Genomic DNA, 16,971 nt, shown 5'->3' with positions numbered 1-16,971 from the left:
AACTTATTATAAAAAGTACCAACAAACACCTTTAACCTCCTAACAGCTCTCAGTTGCAACTAGACAAAGAACAATGGTGGAGATGCTACACGAGCACTCTCACGAATCCCTTTGATCTGTGTCCAAAAACCGACTCTCGACGGATCGGCAACGAGCCTAGGCCAACCAAGCCAAGCCACCCATCCACATACTCGCGTATGGCCATGGCTGTTCGCCTGGCTGAGTTCGCCATGGCTTGGCCATCATGTAGAAAAAAAACCAATTCATAATTAATAAACTATTTGCTGTAAAGGGGCATCTACATGTTGGCCAAGCCATGGCGAACAGCCATGGCCATACGCGAGCATGTGGATGGGTGGCTTGGCTTGGTTGGCCTAGGCTCGTTGCCGATCCGTCGAGAGTCGGTTTTTTGGACACAGATCAAAGGGGTTCGTGTGAGCGCTCGTGTAGCATCTCCACCATTGTTCTATGTCTAGTTGCAACTGAGAGCTGTTAGGAGGTTAAAGGTGTTTGTTGGTACTTTTTATAATAAGTTTTATATTTAATCTTATTTATTTATATTTAATTTCCTTTCATTTTCTTTTTTTTTTTTGTAATAAAAATAATATAATCCCAGTGCAATGGCTAAAGCACTTATACGCCCGCCAGGCTTGCCTCTCTAAATAACACTGAAATGTGGATGGCCCGCTCTTTGTTTACCGAGCATTTGTACAAGCCTCCGATTCGTGGCGAGCGGCTAACATGTGGATCCGCCTTTAAGATTATTAACTACAACCTCCTAACAGCTCTCAGTTGCAACTAGACAAAGAACAATGGTGGAGTTGCTACACGAGCGCTCTCACGAACCCCTTTGATCTGTGTCCAAAAACCGACTCTCGACGGTTCGGCAACGAGCTTAGGCCAACTCGTACAAGCCACCCATCCACATGCTCGCGCATGTCCGAGTTCGCCATGGCTTGGCCAACATGTAGAGGCCCCTTAAGAAATCATGACCTGATTTTATTTATTAATTTTTTTTTGTTGGCTATTTGACACAATGGCTAACACTTGTTTGTGGCCCTTAAAAGAAAAAGGTTGAGTACCACTGCAGGGACCACAGTTGAGATAGAAACCCCTTAATACGAAAATATCTTTGGATCACGTCCATTTTAAATTTTTTTTTTTTTTTTGTCAGATGGGCCATTATTCAAGTAAAACAGAGAACAGCGATGAAGTTAAACTATTAGGCCCAATGTTAGGGAAGGGTAAGGCGGCCAAAATCCTTGAAGCCAGTGCTTTTGGGGGGAGTCTAATAAGAGTTGAACAAAATTGACATATAATTATAAGCACTTATCATGGCAACACACTTGTAATAGTGTAGAATGATATTTTAGTTCCATAATAAACTTTGCTTTATTTTGTCCTCAATAATTTATTAAGAAGATAATTACGTTGTATGTAATCTTATAAAAGTTGATCAATTTTTTTTCCAAATTGATTGGAAGTAATGAACATTACACTTTAATTCTAAAATTGATAACAAATCTTAATCGTAAACGTTTTAATGTTATTTATTAAAACAAAACACATGAAATATTGAGTGGGAAGATGGCAGCTGGGTTACTTGTCTCGTGCCTCTTTGACATGAGGTCTGTTCCTTCTGTCAGTCTGGAACTGCAGTGAGCATGCGTAGTACGAGTTGATCCCTTCCCAAACCTGTACTGCGAATACTCCCTACAGTTTCGGACAATCTGAAGTGGTTGTTAAAACACAGCTATGTAGTTTTATAATAAAAAAATACGACTGAATCCTCATTATTTATTCCATGATATATATTACCTTAAAAACTGTCTCCTATAAAGTTACTCTAGAAGGTTTTGTACATCATCTGCTGATATCTACCATCGAATCAAGGAACTACTAAGGCTCGTGTGCTTTGATCCTTTACGGTAGGTAACAAACAATGACAATGACAGCAGCACCTCTATTCTAGTTCAGTCTTAGTCAGTCGTTGCATTAGTTGAGTAGTTGAGTGTGATTAGTGTTGACTATTAGCTTGTGAAAAATTTATTCAGGATGTCTGGTCTGCTATTAGGAATCCGAGTCAATCTCAACGAATTTCGAAGAATTCATATAGAAGATGTTGACTTTGATTCAAAAATTGACACTTTCAAGAATTGCATTTCTGAGAAAACTAATATTCACAAAGACAGCCTTGGTAAATATAGCATTGATTTTGAGGTGTAGATAGTTGACTGTAGATTAATGATTGGAGAAGTTTGTTGGAGGTGCAGTCAGCGAAGAACAACATAAATAAACAAAACCATATTTATTTATTTTATGCCGACGTTTCAACCTGAGTTTCAAGTCTTTTTCATATCTTCTTACCTACTTGATGTTATATTTCATCTTTCACTCTTTTCAATCTACCACCATTTAATTCCACGAATATCAATCAATTTATTTTTTTTTACTATTCAATTATCAGTTATCAATTTTTTATCATTTATCAGTTATCAATTTTTTATCATTTATCAGTTATCAATTTTTTATCATTTATCATTTATGATTCAATTCAATATTTTGTATAATTCCAAATTTGTTTGTATACTATTCCTGTTCAATTTTATGTTTCTCTAATGTTGTTGTTATCTCTTTTGTTCTATAGCCCTGATGACGACCTGAAACTCAGGTCGAAACGTCGGCATAAAATAAATAAATATGATTTTGTTTATTTATGTTGTTCTTTGCTGACCGCACCCCCGACAAACTTTCCTAACATTGTTTGTATTAGTATCTGAATTAGTTGTCTTGATTTGTTAGTTATTCACCTTCTGAATTTTTAGAATTGGTTTATTGTGGAAACATTTTGGAAGATGATTCAACACTTACAGCTTGTGGCCTTAAACCAGGAGTCATGCTCCATGTTTTGAAAAAGAAACCCAAAGGTGCTTGTTTTTCATATATTTTTTTTTTTAATTTTCCTGTATATATGGAATTATATTATTTACTGGAAATATAATTATTACAGAAATACCTATTCCATCCCAGCCTATGTCAGAACAGGATATAAAAGCTTTAGTCATTGCATTCAGAACTTTAACTCTCAACCCATCTCATCGGCATTCATTGCAGGTTTGTGTACTTGAATTAAAAGTATTTAAATTAGTTTATATATATGAAACAAGTTTGTTAATATGTTTTTATAATACTAATTACTTGTCCCTATCTTTTTATTATTAAATATTTTAGGATTAGAAGAAGATAGTTGGCCATATTAAGTAGTTTGTAGGAAGATAGTCTGGGTGGCGGTTGATATCTCTGTTTCAATCTGAAAACCCTGATGAAGCCCTGAAAAATGTAGCAAAACGTTGGTTAACAATAAATAGTTTCCTTTTACTATTTTGATATCTGGATTGACTGCCATCTGTACTATCTTTCTACGATCTATTTTAGTATCAGTTCACAACTGTCAATCAGCAAGCTTGGGGGTGTTTATTTACTCAGTTATACCCAATGAGAAAATGGTTGACTATTGTTTTCGATTGTAGCCTGATATTTTAAAGTAGCCTTGAATTATGTCAAATCAACTGAAAGGTATCCATAGGAGATTAGTTAATTCCTTCCATCCACCGTGTTTAGTGAAACTTGTATTTTGTTACCAATGGTATTAGCTCACAATTTTTAATCCAACATATTGGTGGGTACATGGGTACCACAAAAGTGATTTGTGTCTATGCTCAGCCTCTAGCTAAAAGGAGTTTTTTTTTTTTAATTTATGTATTTTTATCCCTGTTGAGTAAGCATGAATCAAAAGCTGTGATCCAATTAAAACAGTAATATAATACTGTTGGCTATCCACAACTATAGAAGATTGCATTTAAGTGAGTAAATGCCCATTCACCAAGTGGAGTAAAACTAGTTTACTTTTTCCAATATTTTTAATACATTGTGATCAAACATTTGTCTTGTGAATTTTATATTTTTATTCATAATATTTTCAGAAATTAAGCAGACCTGATATCCTTGAAAATATTATTATGATAACTCCTGGTTTAAGTCAGGATCCAGTTGCTATTTCATTGATTCAGGATCCTGAACTTATTGTCCGTTTGTCAGCGAACTTTGATACTGTGCGAAGGTATGTATTGTGATAAATAAAAAGATTAGTGAGTAAGTAGATATTTTGTGTTGCAAAATATGCTATATTTAATAGTTTTCTTCCCTTACTTACATTATGTTAATATTAAAACCTGAAATTTTGTCTTTTAGATATCTTTTTTTTTTTTTTTTATGTACATTAGGATAGTGGAGTTACATCCAGCCCTCGCTGAGGCCGCAAATCACATCGCGGCCACTGTTCATGAAGAAGCCATCCATTCTCAAATTCCCGGTCCAAGTACTTCAACTGGATACAGCATATTAGATTTACTTAGTGATGATGATGAAATGGAATCCTCTCAAGTATGTAATATTGTAATAAAAAAATTGAAGAAAGGTGTTCAAATTTGGTTATTAATTATTGCTTTCTTTTCTAGTCATCTGATTCAGTGCAACCAGGGGTATCTCGTCAGCCCTCATTCTCTGCAATCACACCTGCTCAGTTGGCTGCTGCTCTTGCATCAGCATCTCAAAGTACTGAAAGCTACTTTCTTAATAGTTGGATTTATAATATCTTTAGTAAATAAGTTATCACATAATTTTTTAAATAGTTTGTATCAAATCAATGGCTTATTACCATCAGTTAACTCTATTTATTAATCACTTTATTCTTATGTTCTTTCTTTTTCAAGAAAGATATTTGAATTTTTAAAAATATCAGTGTTAGTTCAATTAAATATGTTTTCAATTATTACAAAGTTGTTCAGATACTTTTAAAATAATGTTATTCCTGATGTATTCGATAGGGACATATGGATTAAGTAGTTTGGGCAAACAATAAAAGTAAACTATTAGATAAGGTAGCATTTAACATTGACAAACATATTTCAATTAGATTTGCTGATCTTTCAGTTTTTTTTACTGCCTTAAACAGCTTAATCTACCTCATTTTCCGACAAGATTCTTTTTGTGCTATTGCTTTCCATTTTTTATGCATAGTTTTGTGTTTCCTTGTAGAAAAATTTCTTTTCTGCTAGTTGTAGATGTACAATGTAGGTAATCAAAGGTTATAAATTGTAGGAAGATATAGGAAAGACTGAGCCAAGAAATATTTTTTTATTAATAGTATTGTCTAAAATCTGTGATTACAATCTTAAGCAATCCTGTGCTATTTTTTGTCACTCTAGTATCTACACGGTATCAACATTATTAATTATAGAATGCTATGAATATTTTTCAATAGAATGAATAATTCACATGCTATTTTTGAAGAAAAATTGGATCATTTCAATTTGTAAGGCCAAATTAAAAAAAAAAAAAAAACTCCAATAAAACTTTTCACTTAAACAGGATGAATTTTGATGTAATTTCAGTTTACCTATTCTACCTACAATAAGGTGAGTAAAATGTGCTACGTAACTCCTAGTGGAGTATGTTAAGCCCTTAAGTGTATTTTGAGGTTAATATTTTTCAGTATTCAATTTTAAAAAAAAATAGTAACCTACAAATAGAAGTTGTTTAGGTGCCATTTATAAGCACTGTAGTCATGTAACCTAAAGTTAAAAAAAATTCCTTATTATCTGAATGGTTGTTTATTAATAACTTTTTTTTTGTTTTGTTTTCCACTTGAGTATAGAAGCACACTCCTCTGAGGTTTTTTTTTTTTATTTTCTTCATTGCTTCTATGAATTTGGTCATTAAAGTTCTATTAAGCTCTGCTTTATATCATTTTATTTGATATATTCACCTTATCGTATCTTAAGTTAATATTTTTGAACTTATTATACTAAAATCAAATTTTATTTTTATAAGATTTTTTTCTGTTTAAAATTACTGGAGTGTATCTTCAGACAGCCATAGTTCACCATCTGATATTATTTTTGCTATGGCCAATAAACAAAGTTTTCTATAATGCTGTTTTCTAATTCAAGGTGGAGCTGGAGGTGGAAGTGGAAATAGAACAACGGATGCAAGTGGAAGTACAATAACTCCAGAAATGGTGAGCGAGGCAATGCAGCGTGCGATGGCCAGTGTAGCGCCTACCTCATCTTCTTTTCCTTCTTCCTCTCAACAGGTATATGATAAAAAAGAATATTAAAATTAAAATGTTTTATCATCTACCTGGGAAATTTGATGAGGTTTCTTTATTTTCTTTCCCTTCTTGTACTTTTCGTTTTCCGAATGAAATTGACTTAGTATTGATTTGTTGCTGCTAGATGCTTGATTAAGTTTAGATTAGATTATACTACTTTCCTGATGTGTTTGGCCTTTAATCTAGTCTAAAATCTATGTCGATGTATACTTATGAGTAGGACTCCTGATAATTCATATGTGGCTTTTAATAGAAACAATAGTAATACATAATTAATTAGTATACTGTAATTTTTTTGTTTTGTTTAAAATTTCTATTTAAATTTTGAATAGTATTTACTAGAGGTCTGTCGGTCAGGTTTGAGCCTATTGAAAAGACCTTGTTTTCAGAAAAAACTTGTTAAAATGTACACAGTCACTGAGTCGGTTTGTATGAGAAGTAGAGGTGTATCAGTCAGGAGTGAATGTATTGAAAAGACCTTATCTATGGAAATAACTTGTCCAAACTGAACATGTTGTTAAAATGCACTCAGACCGTACACGTGGGTGACTCACCTTATCGATCTTCTGATCCTCCCAAAAAGGTTATTGTCTCATCTTACCACTTGTGTTCTCTGTTTGTCATTCTCTTGCAATTAATCTAAGACTGAAAAATGCAGTCACCTCCCAAAACATTTATCTCAAATTCTTTTTCTGAACCACAGCATGTAGGAAAATGTTTTCTTACTGTGATTGATTTTATGATTACTTACCCAATTTTACTAATTAATATTATTTTCTGAATTATAATGTATGTAGATAGTGCCGGTTTGTAGTATGTAAGTACCTACTTGTATTTAATTTATTGGTAGGGAAGGTGTGATATTGGATATTATATCAGGTATCATAGGTACCTGCCTGTTCCTATTGTATTTTACTTCTATGTTCCTCGATAGGTAATGCGACTAATATAATTAATGAATAGACTGCAGGTTTTTTTGTAATTGCAGAAATACCTACCTACCTTCTCTTCTCTTATTATATAGGTTATTCAGTACAACTTTTGTTTTGTAAACTCCCTCTAGGAATGTCAATTCATTGAGATTACTACTTGTATAATCAATGTGATTTGAGGAAATGGGTCCCATCACTCAGTAAGTGAACGTAATGAACATGTTAAAAAAACCTTGTCTATGAATAGAGTGACTGACTGTTTAGGAATCAAATCCAGCCAGGGACCTTGTCTTACACACCTCTAGTATGTATATAATGATTTGATTTTTTTTTCAAAATTAATTTTAGTACACATGTGTGAACTTAATATAATTGAAACAAATACTATGTTAATTACTTATCTAATACCTTCAGTATAGATGTGATTGTCAGTGAAAGGAATAAACCATGCTGAATTGACAGGAGAACAGTACCAAAGTCCCTGTAAATGATTACCTTATTTAAGTAATAATAAATATTATATTTTCTTAGTGTCAATCTCACTGTATCATTTGGATTGTGTATTTTTTTTACTTTTCAATATAACAGACATTTTTATCTTGCAAATATTTCACAATTGGAAATTGTCATGTGAATTGTTTCTTGAATGAACGTCTGCTTCATATGGTATAATGTCATTTTAAATAAATTTTAAAGTTGTTTTTAACTTTTTCTCTGGGTATAAAATGTGTCATTGGAAAAAAAAATCACTTAAATCCAGCATTGTAATAGAATATTCACACAACCTGTGCTAAAGGTGTTCGACTAATGTGAAAAACGTGTGACTAATCTGTTTCACTTTAGTTTGCTGGAATTTTCACTCATTTTTTAAACAACATAAAACTTGTTTAGCAGGTTATTTTGAGGTTTTCATATCTAGTGTTTATTACTTCTGCTTATCATTTCACAGCAGTGTCAGCGTTTTTTTTATTTAAAGGTTTATTTTAATTTTAAGTGAAATGAAATCGATCAAGAGCTCACAAAACTTGTTTAAATTACATTGATGACCTTACTTTTTGTAGGAAAATACACTTAATAATTTGAATATTGCACAAGTTGCATGAATAGCACTTAGCACTATAACCTTTTGATATGTCATGACAAATTTGATTCTTTGGTGACAGGAGGAAGGAAGCAGCAATACTCCTAACTTAAGGGAACAAATGCGTCAGATGCGTGAGCTGGGTCTAACAGATGATGCGTTGAATTTGCAGGCACTTCAGTTGGCTGGAGGGAACGTTCACGCAGCAGTAGATTTAGTGTTTTCAGGCGCAATAACTGCTGACCCACCTTTGTAATCATATTGTATTAATTAGTTGTTACTTTTTCCTTAATAATTTTTTGTAATAATCAATGTGTTTTGTGTTGTTTATCCTTATTGTTGAAATCATCCGTTTTTTATTCTCAACGCTCTCTGGAGAATGAATAGCTTCTTATTGGCAGATCAACTAAATAAGTTTATATAGTCTTAAATAAGCTTATATATTTATAAAAATAAAAAAAAATTAAATATAGTTTATATATTTATAAGTTCACTTAGTCTGTTTTGAGATATTCAATTTTAAAAATGGCAGAACATGACATCTGTCCATCTTTGAAATGTTGTATTAAAAAAGAACAAAGTTTTCAAAATTGAAAACTACAGTAAGTAGCCCAATGATTAAATTATAAAGAAAAAAAAAACAGGTATGAGTTTTTATTTAAATATAGTTCTGCAGAGCTGGAACTTCCATTTTAATTTCTTAGTTCTTAATTTGTTTTGCCACTTTGCACACAACTGAGGTGAAGATGTGCTGTGAAGACAAAAAAGTTGATTAAACCATTGTCATAATTTTAGTTTTATTTCATTTTTATATCTGCAAGCTACTCACATTTATTTTCATTTGAAAATTGATTGGAAAGGAAATAAGTATAAACCCTGAAAAATTTGTTAACCATAGTTAGGCAAAATAAAAAAAATGGTTAAAAAATTATATAAATAAAAAATGATCCTGACTACGATTTCATCGTATTCTCAAGGCTTCACTCTGTCAAAAGTGAACTGATTATAACATTGTATATTATTCATGATTTTTGTGTTAATTTAGTATATTTATTGACTATAATAATTTGAAAAGTTTTTTTCTTATTAAAAGATCAGTGCTAATGACAGAAGAAATAATGAAGAATTATCTATGAATAGTTCAATACATGAAGTTTTTATTCTGAAATGATTATTTGTTGTAAAATAAATAAATTAACACAGGTATAAAAACGTTATTTATCCTTTTTATTTACAAATTAGAGAAAAACAAAAGTTTAAATGAAAAAAAAATATTACATCATAAAAATCTGTTGTAGTATATACAATATTGTTATTAATAATTTAAGAAAATTACAAGATCATTTTGGTATCAATTCAATGATCATAATAATCAACTCCTCATTGCTCTTACTCCTTTATAGGAATTTACTCTGACATCTACACAGTAATATTTGTCCAAATTAGTTTCTCAACTCTACTAATCACTTTTCCAAATACTCTTCACTAATTTTCCAAGCATTCATCCCTCTATGTAAAGTTCATTAATTGTGTTGTTCAACATTTCATTTAGTTTCATAACTTATAAATATTCACTATAATTAGTGGAACATTATGTTATTATCTAACATGTTTCTAAAGAACTTCACAACATGGCCTAGGCACACAGTTGAATTTGTACTTTCTGAATTAGATAATAATGGGCAATTAATTTTTTTTGGCCTATTAGCAAATTTTTTTGTGTTGAAATCAGACGCTTTAAGACAAAGGCCTCTCGAAGCAGCCTCTATCTGTGGCACTGATGTACAAGTCTCCTTGTTGTCAGGAGTCCTTTTGATCATGAAGCAGGGACATTTATCAAAATTTACTGACTTAGCTGTGACAGAAATCACTTCTCCATCTTTGGTGTCTCCTTTAGCTGCAATACATTGGCAAGCAATTGGTAAGCCTACAACATCATTGTCAACACTCAAACACTGACAATTTTTCGTATAATTATAACAAACACAGTAAAGAAACAGTTGCTGCAATATTTCCATGTTGCCTTGCTCACAAGCTATAGCAAAAGGCGTGTAGCCCCAATAATCCTCAGCAGTTATTTCAGCTCCTTTTTGAACTAGTAAATTGACTATATCTTTGTTATCCTTTTCTACTGCACGATGAAGTGGTGTTTTACCCATGCTATTGGTCAAATTAAATCGAGCACCATGATCTATGAGTATTCTAACAATTTCAGAATAACCACCTTCAACTGCTTCGAAGAGGGGAGTTGAACCATCGCTAGCTTCACTTCCAGGTTTTTCTAATTCTGCACCTTCCTTAATCAGTAACTGGACAATTTCTTTTTGACCATTATGTGCTGCTTCGTGTAAAGGGGTGTGTCCTTTTTTTGATCTAGAGTTTTTAAAAGCACCGTATTTTATCAACATCTCAGTTATTTTTTTGTAACCTTTTAAAGCTGAAATATGTAGTGGTGACATTCCATCACAATCTTTTCTATTTAATCCTGCTCCTTTACTTATCAGAAGAAATGCTAAATCTTCATAATTGTAAAAAACAGCCCAATGAAGAGGTGTTCTTTTCATTTCATCCATCGCATTCAAATCAGCCCCTTTACCAATTAAATAATTTACTAAATTTATATGATTTCCAATTGCAGCTTCGTGTAATGGAGTTGATAAGAACGGCTTTGGCATACTTATATTGACATTGTTATAATCGAGTAAAATAGATAGTAAGTCTAAGTAGCCGTTTCTTGCTGCATCAAGTATTGGTGTTCTACCCTCTATATTTTTGGTGTCAGTTATTGCACTACTTTTGATCAAAATTTGTACAGGCTCTGTATGACCATTCTCAACAGCTAAGTGCAAAGGAGTGTAATCCCATTTGTCTTTGCTGTTTATGCTGGCACCGTTGACTATCAAGAGCATTATTATTCCGCCGTAACCATTGAATGCTGCCCAATGAAGGGGGGTTCTCTTGAACATTCCTACTGTACTAGCATTTATCCCAGAGGACAAGAGGTAGGCCACTTCCTGTTCTCTTCCCAACCTGGCTGCACGTTGTAGAGGAGAATCTTCCATAGTATTGCTATCGTTAAAATCTGATCGGTATAATAATTTTACGTCTTTGTATTTTTTATGGGTAATAGGAATACAAATCGTTGATCTTTGGTTATTAGTTTTCATCCGAGGTGGTGTTTGGAGTTGGTGACTGGAGATGGCATCCATTTGAATTTCATAGATCAATGATGTATTTGTGCTGTTAATAAATGTTGAGTTATATTTAAAATCATCAAAATTGCTATAGTCTTCTGTAGTCTAAAAAAAACAATAGTATTATTAAACATTAACAATTAAATATAAAATTTTGATTTGAATTATTCATTGACATTTTTTAGAAAAATTTTTTATCATTAGACTTTTCTTAGAGCTGAATTACATTAACTGATTGCTGGGCTTCTGAGTGATTCACTTTTAAACTTGAGGTAATTTGAACTATAATCACATTAAAAATGTTTTGAAGAAGTTAACTGGGCAGTTTACTGTGCAGTAAAAATGATTTCAGACCGATTAAAAACATTTAGAAAACTTTTTGAAAATATTGATACTTGAACGAACCTGGTATCATAGAAGAAATAAGATACAAAATTAGCAATAATAGAAAACAATTTTGTATATAACAGTGACTACTGAGTAGGGAGATAATGCTATTAACTGTCAATGGTAGGCTAATGTTTATACTTTTCTTTTTTTTTTTTTTCCTTTTTGATTGAAAACATTTCTTAACCATAATTTACCAAAACTGGAAAAAAAAAAAACGCTCAAGAAATTTAGATTTTGTCTTTACAAATAGATTTGCTAATAGTATAGACCCATAAATTAAATTTTGTTGCATGAATATAGTTAATTGTTGGAACGAAGTAAAGCAATCATTTTTGTTATTTATACATGTTTAAGCCTTTTTAATAACTTATTTGAGATGCTGTTCAAAATAATTTTTATATAAACAGATTTAAATTTCAATGAGGCCATTTTTAATTTTCTGGAAACAAAATAATTTACGGGGAAAAATTATTTAGATATATGAGTTTATTTAGGAAAAAAAATAGATGGGTCATGAAAAGAGAAATAATTATATTAACTATCTTTATATTTCATACCAAATTAAGATGTGCAAATGCTCATTTAAGAGATTTTTTTGTTTTTATTTTAAATTAAAAATATTAATGCCATTTGAATCAATTATTGAATCTGTGATTTAATATGAAAAGTTGTGATCTGAGCTATCTGTAACACTAATTTTAAACATAAAAGTTATCATAATATAAGTTCTTTAGTTTTTCATTTTCCAACTCTAGTATTGATTAATGTGATATTTTAATTATGATTTAGTTAACATCATAAAAAAAATTAATATAATGCAAATTCATGAATGTAAATTAGCGATGGATTTTTCACTATTTTTATTGTATGTGAAGAAAAATATGTGATTTCTACTTACAACAAACTGTATCCAATTGCCGTGAAGGAGAGCGAACATCATGCCGATAAACATTATTCCTTCTTCTCTGCCTCTCACCATACCTGTAGAATTTATAAAAGTGACAAATTTTATGCAGTAATATTTTGAATTTAGTTCACTATTAACTGTTTTGAATAATTTAAACTCTGGAGGCATTCAATGCTGTTCTATTAAAAATAACATTTATTCATACAAATATGGTTTTAAAAAAATGAACTTGAAAACTAAATCTGCTTATTATAGATTAACCGACCTAAGTGTTATCCTGTAGGGTCTATATATAGAGGAGTGAGGGAGATCATAAGTGATAATTGGTTTGACTACTCATGATGGAAGGATGGGCCTTCAGTCTTACACTGCCTCAATAGACCATGGCTATGAGCCAGCTTAGATACAGATCTCACACATTTAGTATTGGCCTCAGTTCTCAAGTTCAGACTGTTTAATGACAGAAACATCCCAATTTTACATTAGAAAGTAAAGCCGTTACTTTATTTGTTATTTAGTTTAAACTTGTAAGTGCATGGACAAAATAGTTTTCATTGAGTTGAATTAGATATAACCTTTTACAATTCTGACTTTTCTCGAACTGTTCAATATTTTTTTTTACCTAAATTGATTGTTTTTATTTTCTATAAAATTTCAAATGTTCACTTCTCGATTTATACTGACATTTTCTATTGTAATTTCCTTAATATATTTCCTCATTTATTTATTGGGTTCTTTTAAAATATTTTTTTTATGCAATTGTATTATATGTATAATATGTATTCATATCATTGTATTTTTTTTATATCATGAAATCTTTCTTACTTAATAATATAAGAATTGATATTTATTATTTTTAATTTTAATACATTTATTAAGTAAATTACTGGTCTTAATTAACTGTAAAGTGTTTTTATTGCGACATTCTACAATCTGCCTACCTTGAATGACTATAAAAAAATTTAAAAAAAAAATTGACTCACCAGACTTCCTAGAGAGATAATCCAGATATAAAAAAAAAAAAAAATACATTGAATAAATAAAAATAAAATAAATAATACTTAAGATAAAATAAACGTCATAATCATAGATATTTTTAACTGTTCTTTCTGCTGTAGAGTGTATATGGAATTAAACTCCAAATAAAGCAGCATATGTTCTATTTTCACACTTACAGGGAGAGAATCTTCTAATGGATTTTGATAATACTTTTTTGGGTAAATGTTCCACTCAAAATATTGGAATATTAGGAACCAACGCTCTGAAGGAGTCCCGGTAAAAAGTAAAGAAGTTGGCTATTATTTATATTTATATAATTATATTGGCTAATATTTATATTTCAGATCAAGATAGAATTGTGGTTTTATGATCTAAATGATTCTTTTGCAAAATGGGAAAAAATTAAAAACATCAAAGTATTCGATAATTGATCTTGATGAAAATATCAAAATAGCAATTTTTGTAAGAAAATAAAATATTTTAGCTTTTACCAAAAATGAGTTCAGATTTGGATTTTGCACCCCCAAAAACAAAACTGAAAGACAAAAATTATTATACTTAGTAGCAATCTAAAAAAGCTTTTAAAATAGAAATTTTTAAATAAAACATTCGCTTACTGCCAAACCTCTTAAATCCAAATTCAATGTTTTTTTAAAAACCTTTACCGTGAAAAGAATGAAATATAATAGATATAAAAAAACTACAATGAAAACATATATTTATTTGGAATATTTTACAGCCATATTTCAGTATATAATGTAAGTAATATATGTTAAAAGTGGCTAATAAACTCTCTACACATGACAATTATACAAAATCTTAATGAATGATCTAAGCACATCAACACATCTTTAGAGAATTGGCACAATACAGATATATTAAAAAATATTTGCATATATCTCAAAAAGATATGGTTTTAATACTTTCAGAATCATACATCAGAAAATTAAAAAAAAAACTTTTGTTGGCACAAGATATAATCTTACAGAAAATACTTACCAGTTAAGAAGTAACTATTAATATTACAATAGATTTTGGCCATTTTATAACAATTTAGTTTACAATGTAAACCGTGCTTAAAAGATAATACAGATTCTTTACTTTACTTTTATGGTACTAATAATGTCTTTAAAATATTGGTCTCTTTATAATGAGAAACAGATTCTTATTTAATTTGGAGGTGTTGTTACTTGCCAATGAATTAATGAATGAAGTGCTATGTGCTAATAAGATACAGGAAATTACTTTGGGCCTTCATATTGTACTCTAAGAAGCATTAGCCACCGCCTGAGAGATCTACCTCACATTAGTTGTATCTTATTAGTGTACTGATTCACTATTTTCAATGAAAAAACAATTTCTTAATTTTTGTTATGCTTATTTCAGAAGGTGATGCATAGTGCTTTGTGTGTGTTAATTTTTTTTCTCCATTATTTCATGAAATAAATAGGTTTATGATTTGATAGGAAATACAAAGAATATTTTGACAAAAGCAATTCTGTAATCTAGAACAGCACACATGATTGTTTAATAATATATCTCTCAAGAGAAAAAGAAAAAGTTAAAACATAAATAAGAGCACACAATATACTTTTACCATTATCATTTGGTACTGAATGAAGTAGCTAATAATGCAAAATTATAGACAATAATTTTTTTTTATAATTATTTGTTTAAAGCTTGCTTTTCTTTTTATGAAATTATTGTTTAACAAAATATATTATATATTTTATATAATAAATTTATACATACAAAGGATAATCAAAAATTGTTATTATTTGGTAAAATTAAATTTTGCTCAATAAAAATGTATTGTAATAATAATTATCTTAATTATGAGAGATAGTTAACCATGGATGATGTACAAGGAGAAGATGGTTGGAGGTGCGGTCAAAGAGAAACCCAAATAAGTCGGATTAACCTATTTTATTGTGCAAACGTTTTGGCTAGATTTTCTAGCCTTCTTAATAATTATATCTTATGAATCTTATATTTATTACTTGAAGATTATAAAACATTTTAACAGATGAAAATATGGTGAGGGAAATATTAATTGCTTTAAATTAAAGGTCATAATTTGTTTGGATCTCTTGAATTACTACTGTTGCATCTTACATTATGGTGGTCTGCAAGATTTCGAGGGAACTCAGGAAATGCAGTTTTTGCTACTTAGGATTCCAATTCTGATTTGTTTTTCAACTGATTTTTAAATAAAAATTTTCAAGCGATGGCAAAGTACATTTTAAAACTTTTATTATTTTTTTTTTACCTTTTTATAAATTCATCAAATTTCACATAATTGAGCTTTAAGTTCAAAATTGCATAAAATGTTAGGTTTTCAGCCTTCATATCAAAATGGGTCCACTAAATGTAGTAATATTTTATACATTATTTTAAACAAAAAAACATCTTTCGGCCAAATTAGAAGTTTTTTGATATATAATTCAAAGTAGTTTTAGTAAACATCAAATTGTTTTTAGTAAACCATATTTATATACAGTAAAATATGTTTTTTTTTTTTTTTTCCAAGAAATTATATTTACTAAATAGTTCCAGATAGTTCAGAGACACCCTGTCTATATATATTCATGTTTATGCACATGCCAGTATTTATTAAAATTGATCATTAGAAAAAATAATGATGTTAAAATTGGAAGTTAGTAAATATTTTTTATAAACAATCACTATCAATGTTATCATATATTAAAATGAATATTTTGCATATTTATCTCTATCTTAATTCAATATTATATCTACAACAATGATTTGTTCAATGTAATAAGAGGCTTTTTGAGATATTTTCCAAAATAACGGGTGCACATTGAAAATGTAATAAGTTAAAAAAAAAATACACCAATATTAACATCTATCACTAAGAGACTTTATATATTGTAGGTTATTCTTATTTATCATTATAGTAAAATATAGTTATTATCAAAATAACATCTAAGTACAATGATTGTCCATCTAAAACATTAATACAATTTTTTTTATATATTTCTTATTAAAAATGACTTAGTATTAGCATTCTTAAAAATAGTAACAATCAATTATTTACAGTACAATAAACAATAAATGAAATTCGTATAAATATACTGTAGAGACATGTTATAAAACCAACAAAATTAATTGAAATCACAAACATCTTTTTATTTTATTAACCTTTTAACTGTGAAGTGCCTGAGTTCAGAATAGTTTTGTATTTTAACTGCTATGTTAGAACTTCTTCACTCAATCTATGTTCTTAAAAAAAATATATATATATATTATTCAAAAATTATATTAAAACTCTTAAC

General features: G+C 29.9%; 2 protein-coding genes and 1 long non-coding RNA gene across 4 annotated transcripts in view; 2 read left to right on the top strand and 1 right to left on the bottom strand.

Moving 5' to 3' along the window:
* The first annotated feature begins 1,934 nt into the window (after positions 1–1,934).
* LOC106684475 (ubiquitin-like protein 7) lies at positions 1,935–9,402 on the top strand. The gene is made up of 8 exons (XM_014426588.2): positions 1,935–2,197; positions 2,826–2,927; positions 3,011–3,114; positions 3,984–4,120; positions 4,284–4,443; positions 4,518–4,614; positions 6,012–6,154; positions 8,268–9,402. Exons 1-8 carry the CDS (start codon positions 2,056–2,058, stop codon positions 8,439–8,441), a joined length of 1,059 nt encoding a protein of 352 aa, XP_014282074.1. The 5' UTR covers positions 1,935–2,055; the 3' UTR covers positions 8,442–9,402.
* On the bottom strand, positions 8,659–13,091 carry LOC106684474 (serine/threonine-protein phosphatase 6 regulatory ankyrin repeat subunit B-like). 2 transcript variants are annotated; one of them, XM_014426587.2, is made up of 3 exons: positions 12,942–13,091; positions 12,668–12,750; positions 8,659–11,484 (listed from the first exon to the last, which is right to left on the bottom strand). In XM_014426587.2, exons 2-3 carry the CDS (start codon positions 12,746–12,748, stop codon positions 9,766–9,768), a joined length of 1,800 nt encoding a protein of 599 aa, XP_014282073.1. In that variant the 5' UTR covers positions 12,749–12,750; positions 12,942–13,091; the 3' UTR covers positions 8,659–9,765. The 2 variants fall into 2 exon arrangements, with proteins under 2 accessions (XP_014282073.1, XP_066904197.1); XM_067048096.1 differs by having other exon boundaries at positions 12,668–13,091.
* Positions 13,092–13,811: 720 nt separating this feature from the next.
* LOC136795930 (uncharacterized) overlaps positions 13,812–16,971 on the top strand; it is a 4,635-nt gene continuing 1,475 nt past the window's right edge. The window contains exon 1 of the long non-coding RNA XR_010843641.1: positions 13,812–13,958. This is a non-coding gene — a long non-coding RNA (uncharacterized lncRNA). The remainder of the gene's footprint in view (positions 13,959–16,971) is intronic.

Source organism: Halyomorpha halys, unplaced genomic scaffold, assembly GCF_000696795.3.
Source record: "Halyomorpha halys isolate HHAL.00 unplaced genomic scaffold, Hhal_1.1 Scaffold585.1, whole genome shotgun sequence".
Classification (NCBI taxonomy): domain Eukaryota; kingdom Metazoa; phylum Arthropoda; class Insecta; order Hemiptera; family Pentatomidae; genus Halyomorpha; species Halyomorpha halys.
The sequence above is the reverse complement of the archived record's forward strand: the minus strand, read 5'-3'. Positions and strand labels throughout refer to the sequence as shown.